A 20,186-nucleotide genomic window follows, 5' to 3' on the forward strand; every position below is an offset into this window, starting at 1 on the left:
TTGGATGGCAAACAACAATCCTAATAAGATATATCTCAAAGGCCAAAAAAAAAAAATCCCTGAAACTACACCAATAAACAATTATAATAACACTCTAGATTCAACAATATATAACCAAAGGTTCAACCCAGATGGAAAATATAGAAATAAAAATTAATACAACATTGGTCTTTCTATAAACAATTATCGTGAATGTTGAAATTACACTAGGCACATTGATAGATCATTTTTGACATTGGCAGTGGTCTTTATTTCTTCAATGAAAGTAATTGTGTCTATGTGACAATTAAATTAATAAGTAGCACCTCCCAACATGTGGCCATTATATGTGTTACTTGACATATGGGTTTTTCCCAAGAATACAGTAGCAATGAGCAGAAAAACTGCAATCAGCACAGTAGTAGAACCATTGCTTGGGATCTCGTTCTTCTTCACAAATATCACAGTAATATTCACTGGAATTATCTTCGAGAGTATAACAGAGAGCGAAGAGATGTTCATGTTGATTGTAGCATGCGGTTTGTGGTAGGGTAGCACATTTCAAGTCTAGAGCAAATTCACAAGTGGCACAACGAAATATTCCATACACTTCAAAATTACAACTACTACACTTTTGTGTATAGTTTGTGAAAGAGAGGTGAAGAAGATGCTCATGACTGGGATGAGTAAGGGTGTTTAATAATAAACTACATTGAACATCGACATTAATGTTGCAAATCTGACAGTTGTATTTTAAGCCATTGCACGCTTGTCCACAGGAATGACAGTGAAAAGAAGCTCGTTGATAAATAATGGTGAGCGGATGTTGATCTATTGGGTGTTGTTTTATTTTGGGTAATTTAGCACAAGATTTATGAAGAAAGAAGCTACACTTAGCACAATTGTAAAAAGGAGATAGAATAGCTCGTACGCACCCGTTGCATTTTGTGTTATTCAAAATCTCATTAGTAAGCTTCAAATCATGCTCGTGACTGAAGTGCTTGATTTCTGTGGCAATTTCAGTTCCATCCTCCCCCACAGTGCTTTTTACGACTTTGCAAATTTCTGAGTCAAAGGATTGATGGAGCTCTAGATCTTCAGATTTTGAATCGGTAGACTGCTCCTCTTTAAGTTCCTGCAAATTTATGTACTCCCTGTTTACGGGGAGCATAGCACAATAGAGGTGGGCAGCAAAATCGCATCTTGAGCAATAATAAAGGCAGAGTGTATCCACTTTTCGAACACAGAGTAGACAAATTGGAGAGTTGGATTGATGGACTTCAAGAGAAGGGGTGAGGTGGAGAGGGTGGTTGTGACGATAAACTTTCAGTTTGTGTGGGCAAGCAGCACAATGTGAATGTATAGCGAAATTGCATTGGACACAAAAATAGGGCAGATTGCCTTCTTTGCCACAGAAGTCGCAAGTGAACTTCATCAACTGCCAAATGCGGGTCAATTGATGGTCATGAACTTCAGTTTGGATGGTGAGTGATAAAGAAGAACATCTAATGTGAATGTTGAAGTTGCAACGGTAACAATAATAACTGTATTCATGACTCTTTTCTCCATAGACGTTGCATTTGCTAAATTTTCCATATTCCTCTCTGTTGTTTTTATGATATTTATATATGCCAATGAGAATAAGAGGATGATTTGGGTGTGAGGGATGGTTCAACTCAAGGGGTAGTTCTGCACATGATTTATGATGAACGCATCGCCCTCTGCATTCTTTACAACTGTAGCTAGGACCAAATACTGGTTCGAAGCACCCATTACAAGGTTGTCCACTTCTTTCATCTTCATTAAAGACCAATGGATGTTGCCAATGCCACCAATGTTGAAGCTCCATCGTCTGGACAACATCAAATTTGGTTAGAAAATAATGACAGTGCAAAACAAACTGAGATGCTTGATTGAAGTCTGGTAGCATTTGTTTTCTGACTAATTATCATCAAGTCACATGGAAGAATTAGTAAAGTTTTGTATAAAGAGTAAAGACCAATACCAAATAGACAATCTCACACTTCTCCACTAAGCTTAGACGCTAATGCTCTCGCTGGCTGGGCTTGCTCAATTTTGATTTGGAAATCCAATTTTAAATGTCAGCTTGTGAGATTGTTTAGAAGGATAGGAGACATTGGATTCATTCGGAGGTGGAAGTTGATGAGTTTGGACTTGTTTGGAAGGATCTAGAACACTATCTATTTTTGAGTTTGTAGGGTGAATTTGGGCCTGAGAATGTGGGTGGGCTTAATGGGGCTTAATGAGTGAATTGCTGGTTTGTCAAATTGGGGGGTGGGACTGGGTGGTGGTGTATTTTGTAATTTAATAAATATTAAATAGAACTACTGATTTTTTTTTTTTTTTTTGATAAACTAAATAGAACTACTTGATTTAGTTTCCTTAAAGTAATGTTTATTGGTTTTTTTTTTCGATGTAAAATGTGGAAGACTTTTGAAAAGTTATAAATATTGAGGTAAATAAGAGTTTTTTAAATGAGTATTTGAAAATATTATGAATTTTTAACTAAGGCTGTTAATAGAAGAAAATTTGAATATTTGATAGGCACAATGTATAAGTTATTATTTACATTATAAAATGAGTTATATTTTATTAGGGTCCTCATTTCAAATATCTGAATGTAAGAACCTCTTAATTTGAAGGTCTCCACTCTCCATGTAAAATGATAATAACAACAACAACAACAATAATAATAATAATAATAATATAAAAAAAACAAAAAAAAAAAACAAGAAAGCTAAGAAGAAACGAGAAAGACATTATGCTTGTACAAAAGTTTCAACTATAATTGATCTCCAATTTCTTGTGACTAAAAAAAAACTTAGATTTAATAGTAGAAGACATTGACAACTAAATGTTGTGAAATTTTGCATATGATAAAGCTATGATAGATATTTAATAAGATTGTGATTCAATAATATATCTCACAAAAATATATTGTTAATTCAAGTAAAAATTAACAACTAAATAAGCCTAAAAGTTTTCTACATTTAACATCTATATGACAAATTTTAAGCAAGCAAATCAACATACTATTAAGAAAAAAGAACACATCTATAAAAACAAATTTGCAAAAGCAACTATCTATACTTACATAAAGAAGAATTCAATTTAGGCTTCAAAACACACCTAGGGAAGCTTCCAAATTAGCCTAAATTTCAATTTTTTTTTAGAGCTAAGTTTATGTGAAGTTCATCTATTACTTCTTCTATATATAGGATCATTATGCCACTATGCCAAAAATACCTTCCCAACAAAAAAGAAAGTGAAACAAAGAAAGAGCATAAGAAGCAAACACATAGACAAGCATTGATTCTTGCTTGTTTAGATTTATAAACCTAAGGCATTTATGCTTTCTTGAATAGATTTATGTACCTTTCTTTCTCTTTAATTTTGCTTCAAAACACACTTATGGAAGCTTCCAAGTTAGCCTCAATTTCAATCTTGTTAAGCTAATTCCATTTGGAGTTCATTCATAACTTCTAGTTCTACAGTCATTATGTCATTGTGCCAAAAATACCTTCTCCAACACAAAAGAAAGTGAAACAAATAAAAAACATAAGAAGCAAACAAGTAGACAAAGTCATTGATTCTTGCTTTCTTAGATTTTTATATCTAAGGCATTTATGTTTCTTTATTAGATTTATATATTTTTCTTTCTCTTATATTTTATCTTTTTCCCCCATGGTTAGACTTCATTCTAACTTTTCCTCTTTCTTTTTTCTACCATTCTTTTCCTAAACATGTCCATACTATCGATTTATTCTCGAATTCATTCATTAATGAAATTTATTTAGACATCGCTATCTAGATTATATATACATATAATTCTATTTCATTTGTGATATTTGAATTATAACTTTTTTAGGTAAAATATATTCAAAATTTCTAATATTGATTTCTATGGTTTATGTTAACGAGAAAGGTAATTAAAAAATTCTACGTTGTTTTATTATTTAGATTTTGAAGAATCCAAAGTCAAAGTTCAATCTCTATGAAAGAATGCACCATTTATAAATTCTACCAACATCACAATTGTCGTACTCTCAATCAATCCACCATGATTACACTCTTGGACAAAAAATACATATATTCTTGGGGATCCAAAAATTTTAAATTGTCAAACTTTACATTTATGTTTTGGATTTAATTTTACAACAAGTATATTAGTGCCTCCCAAATTTTCTTAATTTTATAGGAGTCTTCTAAAATTATTTATATAGTTGATATTACTTTGAACCCCTAATTTTGAGTTCTAATTTCACTGCTAACTACTTTTCATACTACCATTGTCACCACGACTACCACCATCATCATTGTTAATACTTTTACCACTGCCACCACCATCCTCATTTCCACCACTTGTTAACAACATTAAATGAAAATTTAGAGATATTAGAGTAAAAGAAACAGAAAAGATCAAGCAAGATACTCCAACTTGCAAAATAAACTTGATCATATGCTTTTCTTTCTCTCATTCATTACATTTTCTCTTTCTATATCTTATTAGTTTGATTTCTCCCTTCATTGAAAATAATCAATGAAGATGTCATTGATTCTTGCTTGCATAGATTTATATACCTAAGGCATCTAGGCTTACTAGATTAGATTTATATACATTTCTTTCTCTTTTATTTGCCTTTGAAACACACATAGGGAAGCTTTCAAACTAACCTCAATTTCAATTTTGTTAAGCTAAGTTCACGTGCTGTTAATTTATAACTTCTACTATACACATGATCGTTATGCCATTGTATTAAAAATACCTTCTCCAACAAAAAAGAAAGTGAAACAAAGAAAAAACATAAGAAGCTAACACGTAGACAAGTCATTGATTCTTGCTTGCTTAAATTTATATACCTAAAGCATTTATATTATTTTATTAGATTTATACTAGTATGTAACTCATGCTTACGCATAGATATGATGAATTGTAGTGCTGCTATTGATGTTAGTTTGAGTTATTAAACATATAGGACATAGTTCAACCAAGACATTTAAAAGTACTAAAATAATTTTTCTTTGCAATTTTTATGATATTGGTTACGTCAAGTTTCTCATTACATTGTTATTACATATATAATTTTGAAAGATACTACATATACAATATCAATTCACAATTATTATTTGTGAAATTATACCAAATACAACACAAAATAAAATAATAAATTGGTCAAATAATACCTCCTAAATTGAATGGGAATAGGTATGTGGGATTGTTCAGCTCAATTGCAATTTGTTACGTTCAATATCTTTGCATACCAAATATCTGAATAGAAATAATATAAAAAATATGCTCATTAGTTTAGAGAAAAAATAACAGCAAAAATATAAACCATTTAATTTGTACGAAAAGTTAACAAAAGCAAAATTAAATTTTAATTCTAATTCTAATTGAATTTTCTCTAAACTTTTGTTTAAAAAAACATATATGTGTGTGTGTGTGCGTGCGCATGTACATATTACCTAGTTAGCAGTGGTCAATACATAATCATGGTATAATACATAAATGACTTATAAATTTGAATTGTTTTTAGTTATACAAAAAAAAAAAGACTCATAAATATAAAATCATTCAAACTCTCTCTTCCTCTAATTTTATATATAGAGTTAGATATATGATTATGTTTTTTTTTTTTTATGGTTTATTTATATTGGAGTCCTCGTTTTCTACACTAAATTAACTCATTTGACATAACAAAAAAAAAAAAAAAAAAAACTTAGATTAGATAGGACACGTAACATAAAATTAAACTCTACTTGAAATTCAATTTTCACACTAAATTAATTCATTTGGCACAAAAGTTTAAAACTAAATTAGATGGGACACATGGCACAAAATTAGACTATAATTAAATTCTAGTTTGAAATCTAATTAGATTTTCTCTAAATTAGATGGGACACTTGGCACACTTTTTTTCTCTTTTATTTTATCTTTTTTTCCCCATGTTCAGACTATATGCTAACTTTTTTATCTTTCTTTCTCCCTCCCACCTCTCTTTTCCTAAACTTTTCCATACTAACGTTTTATTCTCTAATTCATTAATTAATTAGATTTCTTTACACATCTCTATCTAGATTATATACACATTATTTTGTCTCATCTGTTATATTTGGATTATGACTTTTAAAGTAGTGGTGGTGACGACGGCACTATAAATAGTAATTAGCGGTGAAACTAGAATGTCAAAATTAGGGGCTTAAAGTAATAACAACTATATAAATAAATTTAGAAGATTCATATAAAATTAAGAAAGTTTGTGAGATACCAATATACTTGTTACAAAATTAAATCTGAAACATATATGTAAAGTTTGACAATTTAAAATTTTTGGATCCCCAAGCATATTTGTATTTTTTGTCCAAGAGTGGGGTCATGGCGGATTGGTTAATAAGTAATAGTATGAAAATTACAATGTTAGTAGAATTTATAAATGATGCATTCCTTCATAGAGATTGAACTTCGAATTTGGTTTCTTCAAAATCTAAATCATAAAACAACTCAAAATTTTTGAATTACCTTTATTGTTAACATAAATAAAGGAAATCAATATTAGAAAATTTTAAATTACAATTTTGAGTATCTTCCAATAGTTCATGAGTCAGAGACTCAGAGTGCACAATAATATATATGTCCCACATCCAACTATCAATCTAGATAGTTATTACATGTATACTATATTTGATTATACATGATAACACAAAACTAACAAAAAGTTCATAGGCCTACCTTGTTCACAACTCATATTGTAATCATAACATACAACAATACAAAAACAGCTAATTCAGGAAAAAACTATAAAAATGGGAAGAAATGATCTACCCTAGGTAGCGTAAGACAAAAAAAAAAAAAAAAAGTGAGCACTCAGCAGGGTTTGATGCCCCTTAAGGGAGAACCCCATGATAACAACTCCCTTGGGATTATGTGGAGCAAAAGATAAATGCAGTTTTAGATCTTTTAACTCATGGATGTTAATATTGTTTAGGGTTCTCCTCTTGTATTCAACACACCATAAATCACTCTAAAAACTAAATCTAGTACCATCTTCCACTTCATGACTTTGTATTACTACGAATATTTTATGAAAAGGTTGCATGTACAGTAAAGTCTTGAGATATAATTTATAAATAAGGCCTAGAGTGCAACTATGTTTATATAGTGGTATTAAATATAGTTAATAGTAATTTTGAACTTGTTAAAAGTTGACAGAAAAGCCCAAGGCCCATTGGAGCTAGTGTCTTATTGGTCCCTTTTGGTCTCACTCCAAGCCACACACTTAAGCCCAATTGGAAAGGCCCAAAAGGCCAACCCAATTAGATAATCAGTTAAATACAAATGAAGAAATATATAGAATTTTCTATAGACAATTGTAAGAACACTATTGCAAAGTGGTGTAAGAAGTGTTGGACACTTTGACATTCTCCCTTTGAAATTGATTGGAGTGAAGATTGAAAGTGTTCCCAAGTGCTTCTGATCTTCGGTTTTGAAATTCATCGCTCTAAGGTACACTCTCTTGTTCTATATTCTGAAACTTACATAGTACATGTTAACAATTATGAATGAAGTAGATTCGTTTATTTTCCACTGCGTATGTTTTGTATGCGATATGCGATACAAACATGTATATTTCCATCACATACCTCGTAAATCAAGGGAAAAAAATACAAAAGCTATGCCTAACACAACTGGTGACATGGCAGCATATGGCACATCAGGCATTTGCGGCAAAAAGAAAAAAAAATCTAATAGATTTAATTAGAAATCTAAGAAAATAAAATTTCTTATTTTCAGTTGACATGCCAAGTGTACTAAACTGCCATCCCACTATTTGAGTTGAGGGTAATTTAGCCATATTTTTCCTTTAGGTGTGAATTGCTAATCTTTTTCTTCTTTAAATTGGGGTGTGAAATGCACAAATCATTATCTTAGGCGAAGATTGCAAAATCAATAATAATCTAGGGTGGTAAAAGTGAAATTTACCCAAAACTAAGCAATATCATAAAATCCAATATTAAAGCTCTCAGAAGTAAGAATATTCACCTTAATTTTAAATCTATTTAATGAAGGAGATGCACGTAGTAGGGATGTGCAAAGGAGGAGGCAGAACACACAACGATTTAGTCCCAATTCCAATTGCTTAAGATTCCTTAATTTGGGCAGTTTGGGAAAGCAGGTTAACTTCTGAAAAATTCAATCACAACAAAATGGATAAGCATCTTATTTTGTTTGTACTTTGGAACAGAAAAGTGGATTTTTACATACTAACCTGAAACCTTAAGTCCAACACCAGTGTCTCTAGCTGAGACAGATAGCTTTGAAACTGGGAAAAGCTCTTGATAATATAGCTGGCATAAGTCCCACCAAAATGTGCATTAACAAGCGGGGGTGTGTGCTTCAAAGAAATGCATTCATGGTTTCCATCGTATTTAAATGAAATAAGATTCACAGCATAAATATCAAGACTTGTCAACATGCAGTAAGTTATCTCTAATTGCTTTAGCTTGAGTGATGGTCCGGAAATTTTAAAATTCATCACACGCGAGTTTGATACAGATAAGAATTCAAGAAGTGGGCAAGCAGACAAAAAGCATTCGAGAACTTCTCCAGTCACCTCCACATAGGACAGACGAAGTTGTACTAACGAATCGAGTCTGTAGTTACGAAGCATTGGAGGCGTAAGAGTGTATAACCTTTGTGTGGAAGCCCATGTACATGTGAATATCAAATGAAGCCTTTTAAATCTCTTTTGAAAAACGAAGTTTATCCAGCTATCAATATCACTTTTAAAATAATCACCATACACGGAAAACTCAAGGCTGAATTCATCTACATGCGAACCCTTATGTAAATTCAATACTTGATTGATCCAATCAACAAATCTCCTCCTTTTAACAAGAAATGGTGGGTATGTAGGTTCTAAGGGTGCACACATATCAAAGGGAGTGGGAGAGGGCGATCAAGGCCGAGAAAACAATAGATAGTTTACGCTGCAATCATCAAACTCTAAATGAGTAATGGAAGTCCACAAATACCGCCATCTACGGGCAAGGACACTAGTTCTAATTGCTTGTTTCATAGGTAAGAGAGACAAAATGGAAACAAGTATTTCATTTGGCAATTTACCAATACCAATCCAATCCTCCAGGTCATTTTGAGTCTTGTGACACTAAAAAAATTTGAAGAAAAGACAATTTGACACATGTTAGCAACAAGCACATAAAAATAAAAATTGTGCAACCTTTGAAGATAATATTTTGAAGTAGAAATAGTATTACAGATTAAATGCATAGAAATTAGAAACAAAATGTGAAGGTGTCACCTGGAGCAGAGGAAACTCTGAATCAGGCTGCCTTATTTTCCTTCTCTTACTTGAGAACCCCGCCATGGTGTTGGAATTTTCTTTTCACTTTAGCTTCAAAACAGTACACTCTACAAGGCAAACAGGCAAAAACCAGCACAAATTCAAATAAAAATTGAAACAATCTGAATTTAAAAAAAAAAAAAAAAAAAACCCTTTTCCTCTTTTATCTCCGAGAATCAGATACAAACCTTTTTAATCTAATACATTGGATTTATTATACATGAGCTAGAAGATGTATCAAAACAACAACATTATACATACTGATACAGATGATGAAGGTCGGCAACAGAAACAGAAAACCGAAATTGGGTCCCCGGCGAGAGAGAGAGAGAGAGAATACCTGGGCTGAATGAGAGAGAGAGAGACAGACTTCTAGACGTTTAAATGGTAAATTAGGTCTGAGCCTTTTCGGACTTATGCCGGTGCACGGAATGAATAAATCAGAAGAGAAAAGAACAATACCCTTTTTTTTTTTTGGAGAGAGAAATTAAGACTCCCCTTTTGTTTATAAGAATCTCTTTAAAAAATATTTAATCATTGTTAGTAAAAAAAATAATCAATAAATTCAGAATAAAATAGGAAATTTATCAAGTACCAAAAAACACTTGCAACGAAAAATCTCTTCATAATCCATAAAAAAAAAGTGAAATTCGCAATTAATATTTTAAAATACACTTTAATTAAAAATTAAAAATAATAAATTTTAATTATCCCTATCAAAAAAAAATTATGAAATAAGATAATTTTAAAAGCATACCGTTAGACTTCTAAACATTTAAATACCTAGGCTAAATGAGGAGGGAGAGTGTGCTATTTACACCTTTAAACGTTTAAATAGTGTTAAGATTTTAAGATGAGGAGAAGTTGTCTGGTCAGTCTAGGTCTTTTACATTATAGATTTGAATTCGGATTTATGTCGGTGCACGAAATTATGAGAATTATATTACGGGCTAATTATACTTCTCTCCCTTAAAATTTGTGGGAATGACACTCCACCTCAAACTAAAAAAAGAAAAACACTTCCCTTCTTTGAAGTTTGAAGAAATTAAGACTCCTCCCTTTTGTTTATATTAATAATGAAATTATCTAAATTTTTATAAGAATTTCTTTCAAAAAAAATTAATCATTGTTAGTAAAAAAAAAACCAATAAATTTAGAATAAAATGTGAAATTTATTATGTACCGAAAAACACTTGCAATGAAAAATCTCTTTGTAATTTGAAAAAAATAGCAAAATTCGCAATTAATATTTTAAAATACACTTTAATTAAAAATTTAAAATAATGAATTTTAATTATGAAATAAGATAATTTTGGAAGCGAGCTCTAAGCAATGGGCAAGTTAATAAATATTTTTAAAAATATTTCTCATTTCCTACAACAACAACAACAACAACAAAATTTAATATTAATTTAACAAAGTTTGGTCAATTGGATGTTAATGGGAGAAAGTGTTTTTTTCATACAAGTTTGTGGTAGAGTGTCATTTCCTCAAAAATCAAAGGAGTGGAGTGTAATTACCTCTTATATTATTAAAATTTTAATTATCTAAGTAACTTGTATTTTAATCGGCACTCACCAACTATCAAATAAAAAATAATAATTAATGTAAATTAGGAAAATATATCTATACTATCTATAAGAGGATTTCCCTCTTTGGACTGAACTTTTATGTAGTTCAGAAATACCCTTAGACCTTAAGTTTAACAGAAAAAAAAAACTTAAGGACAATCTAGTAAAAATATATCTTTAACTCCACTTAAAATGCCTGCAAAATAGGACACTCTCCTACTAATCTATATTTACAAAACAAACTTATTCAAATAAAAAAAGAAAATTATACATTAGACAAAAAAAAAGTCTCATCGTAAGCATAAAATGGGTGTGACAAGACTAGTACTACTATAGTTTAGTTTAGATGAAGAAAAGAGTTTTTGGATTATTAGAGACTTTTTGTATCTTGTTATTTAAAATTTTTTAAATAAATGATTAAATATAATAGTGAGGTGAAAATTGTTGGGTTTTCATGATAGTCAAGAGTCAACCTTAATCTAAAAATAAATGTCAATAAAAATATATAAATAAATAAATAATAATTATCATTATTATCATTATCCTTATTATTATAAATATTAGAATTATTATAGTTTACATTCCACTAATTACAACTTATCAGGTAATCTTTTTATTTTTCTTATAAAAAAATTGAAGTTAAAAAAAGAAATAGACATTCACAACCCTAATTAGTGGAGCATTAAATAGATAGAACACAAAAAGTAGAAAAAATTATTTGTATTAAAAGTACAATAACACATACCGGGCTCTTTTACTTAACTAAGATAGATCAAAAGTGCAATAACACAATGAGCATGTAAGAGCATTCACATGTGGGAATTCTATTCCATCTTATTTTACCATCTCAAAAAGCTATTTTATCAATTATACAACACAATTTTACAATACTCCTAACATCCCAATTTTTATTTTACAATACAATACATTAAAATAATATTTCTACACAATAAAATAATATATCCCAAAATTGTATCTATTCTCCCCCATCTGTCTCCTCTCTCTAATTTTTAGCTCTCTTCCATCTGCAACTTCCACCGGAGCCTTCATTTCCAAAGAGGTGGTGAAATAGTCCGAAGCCATAATCTTATTCAGCCTCTCTCTCAATACCGAATCTACAACAACACACAAAGAGACAAAATCACACACACCAATTATTCAAAATTGAATCAAAACAAAGAGGTTGTTGGCTGAACCATGAATTGGAGAAGAATCAAAAGATAATTTTTTCTTCAGACCATTGAATAGGTTCAAGAAAAAAAAAATGCATCAATCAAACAAAATCCAACAATAACCCATCAACTCAAACACCCAAAACTTCATAAATCAACCAAAAACGCATCAATCAATAAAACCCACAAACAAAAAATCCTAAATTTCACAACAAAATCCTAGATCATAAATAACCCAAAAAAAAAAAGAACAAACCCATCATCAATCAAAGAAAGAAAAAACAAATAAATAACAAAGATGAACGTCGTACTCGCACTTCCATCTTGATCATTCACTCCATGACGAGCTCGTACTCACACTTCTCATAGATGTGGTGCTCAGTCTTGCACTTCCATGGGAGGTACAACTCGACTTGCCTGCACTTGTTGAAAGGAAACCACGCTGCAATCCACGCTGAAAAATGCTGCAAACCACGTTGGAAAACGCTTCGTGGTGTGGTGGCTATGGGTTTTGGGTCTAAAGAGAGAAGGAAGAGAGCAAAGAAAATGAGAGAGAGAGAGAGAGAGAGAGAGAGAGAGAGAGAGAGAGAGAGAGAGAATTAAATAATAATAATCAGTTTACCATTCAGCTACAGTACAATTCTAAAGATAGAATTGCACTGTAGCTAAATGGCAACAAAAATTTGGCTTCTTACTATTGTTCACTTCCGGATGCTGAGCTCCATGTGGGGCTAATGCTTAAATACCTTTAAATTTGGCATTCCCCTTGTTGATGCTCTAATGAAAGATGGTAATGCATTGCAGAGAATGCCAAATTCCACCAGAACCATCTTCACAGAAGTATCAAATTACTGTTCAACCTTTCAATTTAATTTGATTAAAACAAAAAATCAAAAGAAGGCCCATTAGACTTGCAAAAGCAAGAAGATTCAATTTTATTAACAGAACCTCAATATGAAAATTTAGTGGACACAAGTACAGAACAGAAAAACACTAGAATTGTTACAAACTGGTAAACAACTCCTATCTATATGAAAGCACTAGAATTACAATACCTGAGAAGTAAATCCAATTAGAATTTAGAATTTAGAATAGAAGTCCTGCAAAACTGTGTCATTTTGATTCTAGTTAGGTAATAAACAAATGACATAAAACAAATGAGTTTTGAGACCCATCATTATCATCAAGCAATTAAACTGATTCTTTTGTGTTTTTAGTTTCAACTAAGTACAACAATTTTTTTCTTTTCTTTTTTTTTTTATTTACAAAAAGGACATTGAAAATATTTAAACTTTGCTTGGCATTAGAATTATGAAAACCCCCCTTACAAAAGAAAATACAATATACTTCTTTAAACAAACAGACAAACAAACAAAATATACTCAATTTTCTAAATTTGATTCAATAGATTCTACCTTAAAAAATAAAAGAAGAGAAAAACAGAAGAGTACTTCTTCAAAATATCTTTGTCTTGACGTTGTTTCTTATTTACTTGGTTTTTAGAAAAGAATATGAAGATATTGTAAGATTTTTTATAGACTATAAATTCATTTTTCTTTTTTCCTTTTGCCTTTTTTTTTAACGTTTCTAAATACATAAATAATCGTGGTCTTATCATTTTATGAAAGAGTATCATTATAATGAAAGTAATTCCCTTTCATCTTCTTTTTTTTGGTTCTCTCCCCCAATCTAATATTTAAGCTTTCCAAAAAGAAGGAAAATGGAAAAGAGATACAAAAAAAGAGGTAAAAATGAGCATACGAACCATTCATCATGTCTTATCAAATATTACTCCCAACAAAGCTCCCATGTTTTGAAGCACAAAAGCTAACATGACTTGTAACTAAATTCGTTGACACTTCTTAGTCTTTCTAATAGAGACATCTAGTCAAATTCTTCGCCTCTCAACTATCGAATTATATATATATATATATATATATATATCAAGGGAAAGAAACCAAATATGTTAATATCAAATTGCAACGATGGTACTTGATCCATATCCAAATTATCAACCTAGATTTTATTGCATGTATTCTTTACATGCTAACACAAACAATTAAAAAAAATTGTTCATAGTTTTATCTTCTTCACAAGTCATATATCTCATTATTTGTATAAAAATAAATAATCTCTTGATTAAGGAAAGAATCAAAGTGAGAGAAAATTATTAGGTTATAGTTCGGCAAAATTGTGCCATTTCTTCTCACATTCATGGTAGACCTTACAATGAATTTAATTTCTGGACTCTACCATAAATATGAGAAGAAAGAACACAACATCACTACATTCTAGGAGTACCAAAGTGAGAAAGCTAAGTCCCTAGGCACTGTTAGACAAAATGAAGTTGTCAGAATTTAGCAATTTTGAAGATTTCAATGGGGTTCCCCAAACAGGTAAGGAAAAACAATTCTCAAGCAAGAAAATGGTTTTATTGTGCCTTTGCATGAATACATGTTGGCCCAAATTTTTTCAACTCACAAAATTATATCTACATCTAGTTGAACAAAATGTGGCATTTAAGTAAGAGGAAACTAACGACTCTCATGCTTTAATAGGGACACAACTCACACAAGGTATTAGCCATGACAAATACTGACACTTTAGAAGTAAGAATACAACTATTTCATTTATGGTTCAAAGTTCAAACCAAGAAAGCTAGTCATATATCTTGTTATCTTATTACCACATGTACCACTTATATTCAATCTAATTCGTTGGTAACCTAGATGTTTTACACTAACTGCCACATACAGTTTTGGTGTTGGCGTGTGAGTGTATTCCCTTATTTCATCCCCCTTCCCCTATATATGTGTGTGTGTGTGTGTGTGTGTTTTTTTTTTTCTCAAAATAAATAAATAAATAAATAAAAGCAGATACCTCATGTAGGAGAGCATGAAGTCTTGCCAAGTGGTACATTCGTTGAGCCTCTCTCATTTAAGTTTCCATCTCATCAAAGTTTACATTTATGTAAAACTTTTCTTTCATTGAATGTGTCAATGAAGTGAATACACATTAATTATCTATAAGTATGCACTAATTATATATATATATAGAATTTTTTATGGTTTTTCTTTAAAAAAAATTATATAAGAAGGAAAAAACATCACGTAAGAGGAGGAAGTATGCTTCATCCCTCTCACAAGCTGGTGGGACCTACTAATATATATATATATATAAGCAGTGACCTCATGTGGGAGAGCATGAGGTTTTGCCAAGTGACACATTTGTTAAGCCTCTCTCATTTAAGCTTCCATCTCATCAAAGTTTACATTTATGTAAAAATTTAAGTTCATTGAATTTGTCAATGAAGTGAATACATATTAATTATCTATAAATATGCATTATATATATATATATATATATATATATATATATATAAGAATTTTATATGGTTTTTCTTTAAAAAAAATTTATATAAGAAAGAAAAAAATGTCACGTAAAAAAAGGAAGTATACCCAGTTATGGGTGTATGCTTCCTCCATTTCACAAGCTGGTGGAACCCACTAGCATGGGAAAGCATGAGGTTCTTGTCAAGTGGCATATTTGTTGAGCCTTTCTCATCTAAGCTTCTATCTCATCAAAATTTATATTTATGTAAAACTTTTAGTTTATTGAATGTGTCAATGAAGTGAATAAACATTAATTATCTATAAGTGTGCACTAATTATATATATATATATATATATATATATATATATATATAAGAATTTTATATGGTTTTTCTTTAAAAAAAATTATATAAGAAAGAAAAAAACATCACGTAAGAGGAAGAAGTATGCTTTCTCCCTCTCACAAGCTGGTGGGACCCATTAATATATATATATATATACAAAAGTAAAGACCTCATATGAGAGAGCATGAGGTTCTGCCAAGTGACATGTTCATTAAGCCTCTAAGCTTTCACTCATCAAAGTTTACATTTATGTAAAACTTTTAGTTCATTGAATGTGTCAATGAAGTGAATACACATTAATTATCTATAAGTATGCACTATATATATATATATATATATATATATATATATATATAAAAGAATTTTATATGGTTTTTCTTTTAAAAAAATTATATAAGAAGGAAAAAACATCACGTAAGAGGAGGAAGTATGCTTCGTCCCTCTCACAAGCTGGTAGGACCTACTAATATATATATATATATATATATATATATATATATATATAAGCAGTGACCTTATGTGGGAGAGCATGAGGTTTTGCCAAGTGATACATTTGTTAAGCCTCTCTCATTTAAGCTTCTATCTCATCAAAGTTTACATTTATGTAAAAATTTAAGTTCATTGAATTTGTCAATGAAGTGAATACACATTAATTATTTATAAGTATGCATTAATTATATATATTTATATATAAGAATTTTATATGGTTTAAAAAAAATTATATATAAAAAAAAACATCACATAAGAGGAGGAAGTATATCTTGTAAATAATAATACAAACGCCAAGCCTCTATGTCCGACTCCCACCCAACCGGTACCAATTCCAATTTTCCCAAATTCATCTTTAAACTCGAAATGGCTTTAAAGGACATGAAAACTGTGCTAAGTGGATACCTTGCCTGATTACCATGCATATCGCTTGTATTCAATCTAATTCATTATTTCTCAATAAAAATCTAAATTCTGTAAATTCACAACTAAATCAATGCAACACAAGGACTTGAACTAGTTTGTTTGTGTTTATTTATTTATTTTTCTGAATCTGTGAACGAGTTTCGCTTTAGGACTTAACAGAGTCTTCCAAGTTTCTAAGCTAACCAACGACTAGGCGGACTGGGCCACCTTTTTTTTAAACAAAAAAAATTTATTTATTTATAGTATATTACTATTTCTAGTCCTTTATCTAAGCTTCGGGTGAACCCTCTTAATAAGAGAAAGTCCAGAGTTAACATTGTTCTTTGTAAAATAGTACTAGTCGACCGTATTGAAAATCTTAACCCCTTTGGTTCAGCATCAAGGTAGTCCTCCTTGTTCTAACAACAAAATCCCTAATAAACCCATTTAGTAACCATAAAAATTAGTGCAATGTAGCCTGCAAACATATTCACTATTGATGCATGCAAAAGGTGTCAATTTATCAATCCAATTATGGTTCTACTAACAGCCTTCAGAATGGTGCACTACCAGAATCTCTCCACTTATACAAATTTGACCTCAAAGCCCAATTATTAGAATTAGACATCTAATTCAAAGCTAGACTTTAGGGTTTGTAAATTCTCTTTACAAGTTGTTTCATTAGGTCTTAAAATGGCCCCTAAGGTTTAACTAATAAATTTGACTATGTTTTATAGACTAATCAAAAAATTCATGCACTAACAATGTTTTCTTCTTTTTGAATTTAACTATAATACTTTTAATACTTGAATTGGCTTGGATCATTTATAACGCTATATACCGAATACTCAAGATCTTCTCGCCAGTAATTAATTATCACATAAAAAAAGAAAACCAAGTTCCTAAGAAGTTGTGTGAAGCCAATTTCCCTCAAACCCAGGTTGAAGGAACGAATACAACCACTGGTGAAAAAAAATTTGACTCAAAAGGAGCCGATACAAATTTGAAGGATAGAAACTAGAAAGGGAACAAAAACTAGAGGGAGAAGACTTCAAAATTTAAAACCCTTAAACAAGAAGACAAACTGGAATAATGCTCAACAAGATTTGGGGTGATTAAAAAGCAGTGGCGGCTCCAGGAATTTTTCCCAGGGTGTTCCTCAATAAGTATAAATTACACGATCTAATAAAAAGAAAATTTTATATATTGGCAACAACGATAAAAAAACATGTAAATACATAAAATTTACAATTGCCTTCTACGATTTTTCATTTTTTGAAATTATTGCATGATAGTCTCATTATCAATGCTACAAGCTATATCTTTTTCAATATACACAACCAAGCAATCATTCATCCACTGATCTCCCATTCGATTGCGCAGTTCATTCTTTATATATTTCATTGCTGAAAAACTTTTTTCTACTGTTGCAGTAGCAACAAGAAGGGTCAAAGCTAACTTCACAAGAAAATAGACTAATGGATAAGTCTCATGCTTCCTCGTGCTCACTAACTTTTCAACAAGTTCACTAACTCCTTGAAGCTCTAAAAACAAGTCATTGTTGCGCATATCAAAAATGAAATTTTGAAACTGAGAGTCAAGTGCCAAGATATCTGTCCCAGGAAAATCATATGGATAGAACCTTGCTAGATGTATTAACTTTTCCTTATCAAAAGCCACAAATGAATTACTTGGATTCAAGCAAGCCATAAAAATTAGCAAATCGGTATTAACCTCTGAAAAACGATTGTTTAGCTCTTGAAGTTGCATATCTATGACTGTGTAGAATAGCTCAACACGATAATGATGTAAATTTGTATTTTGTTGGGTGTTGCGTCGCGGCCTCCCACTAACTACAAATACTTCATCCATGTTCAAGATAGGAATATCATGTGTGGCACAAAATGAAGACACTTCAATCAATAAAGATGTCCATTCATCATCTCTCATCACTTGCAATCGTTGCTTAAACACTTTAACAAGATCCATAGCATTTACTATATCTTGATTTTTTTTTTGCAATGCTATTGACAACTCATTTGTGATCCCTAAAATGTTTTTCATCAAGTGTAGAGAAAAAACAAATTCAAAAGATAGAATTGACCTCATAATAGATCGAGCTTCAACTTTTTGGTCAGAGAGCCCATCTTCTTCAATAATCTCAAGTACATCAGCAACAACAGAGAATATCAAAATCAAGTTGAGAATAGTCCCATAATATGATCTCCAACGTGTATCACCGGGACGTTTAAGATTTGTCTCTTGATTCAAACCTTGTCCACTTCTTCGTACACCATTCTCTAAATCTTCTTTAATTTTGGCGAATTGAGCATCTCGAAGAGCATCTCGTCTCTTACAAGAGCCTCCAATAACAGTTACTAAATTACTAACCACATAAAAAAAATCAGCAATGTTAATGTGATTTTTAGCAACGGCAACAAGTGTCAATTGAAGTTGATGAGCAAAACAATGGACATAAAATGCTGACTTATTCTCTTTCAAAATTAAAGTTTTGAGACCATTGATATCACCTTACATATTACTAGCTCCGTCATAACCTTGCCCACGTAGTCTCGATAAACTCAAATTATGTTCACAAAGTAAACCTTCAATAGCACATTTGAGTGACAAAGTGGTGGTACTTGCTACATGTACAATACCAAGGAACCGCTCTATAATAATTCCTTGTTTGTTCACATAACGAAGAACGAGTGCCATTTGTTCTTTCACTAAGATATCACGTGACTCATCAACTAATATTGAAAAGAACCCATTGCCAAGATCCTCGATGATGGCTTTGGATGTTTCACGTGCAATTGCATTCACCGTGTCTTTTTGAATATCAGGATGGGTAAGCTTGCAATTTTTCCAAGTATTTTGCATCACTTCATTGATAGATTCATTGTGATCCCCCAAAAATTGTAGAAGCTCAAGGAAATTTCCTTTATCACTTGAACTTTGAGATTCATCGTGACCACGAAAAGCTAATCCTCGGAATAAAAGGAATCTTATGCAATCAACTATTGCGTTTAATTGAATCCGATATTTAGCTTTATCTTGATTTGATTGCTTAACCAAAACACTTTGAATGTGTTGCTTTTCCTTCTGTAAATCTTCACTCTTCTTGACAGCTTGGTTATGAGCACTATTAACTCCTCCAACATGGGAATCTAACTTCCCAACCTGATTCCAAAGTCTGAATCCCTTCGTTACAAAAGTGTCACCTCCTCCTTGCTTACCAACATCTTTCCCATATAGGTAGCAATAAAAACAAAATGCTGCATCTTTGGCTATACTATATTCCAACCAATTTCTAGTTTCATTCCATTCGACTCTAAATCGACGGGGCTTTCCAGAAAAATATGATACCGGGTAATCATGAGGAGGTCGACAAAGGCCTTTTCCTAAATAATGTCTTCTTATTTCATCATGATTATTAGGATGATAAGATGATATCTTTTATCGTAGCCCAGGATCTGAAGGAAGATTTTCTAAGTTAAAGTCAACACGA

The 20,186-nt window shown here is 31.2% G+C and overlaps 2 protein-coding genes and 1 pseudogene across 2 annotated transcripts; all 3 read right to left on the reverse strand.

Moving 5' to 3' along the window:
* Positions 1-291: 291 nt before the first annotated feature.
* Positions 292-1,828, reverse strand: LOC142628501 (uncharacterized). Its single transcript, XM_075802586.1, has 2 exons — positions 911-1,828; positions 292-465 (listed from the first exon to the last, which is right to left on the reverse strand). The coding sequence occupies exons 1-2, from the start codon at positions 1,826-1,828 to the stop codon at positions 292-294; spliced, it is 1,092 nt and encodes a 363-aa protein (XP_075658701.1).
* A 5,988-nt stretch (positions 1,829-7,816) lies between these two features.
* LOC142629367 (F-box/LRR-repeat protein At3g58900-like) lies at positions 7,817-9,820 on the reverse strand (annotated as a pseudogene).
* Positions 9,821-16,518: 6,698 nt separating this feature from the next.
* Positions 16,519-19,929, reverse strand: LOC142628502 (uncharacterized). Its single transcript, XM_075802588.1, has 5 exons — positions 19,915-19,929; positions 19,212-19,858; positions 18,845-19,061; positions 18,189-18,640; positions 16,519-16,711 (listed from the first exon to the last, which is right to left on the reverse strand). Exons 1-5 carry the CDS (start codon positions 19,927-19,929, stop codon positions 16,519-16,521), a joined length of 1,524 nt encoding a protein of 507 aa, XP_075658703.1.
* Positions 19,930-20,186: the final 257 nt, after the last annotated feature.

This window comes from Castanea sativa, chromosome 3 (genome assembly GCF_040712315.1).
Source record: "Castanea sativa cultivar Marrone di Chiusa Pesio chromosome 3, ASM4071231v1".
NCBI lineage: Eukaryota > Viridiplantae > Streptophyta > Magnoliopsida > Fagales > Fagaceae > Castanea > Castanea sativa.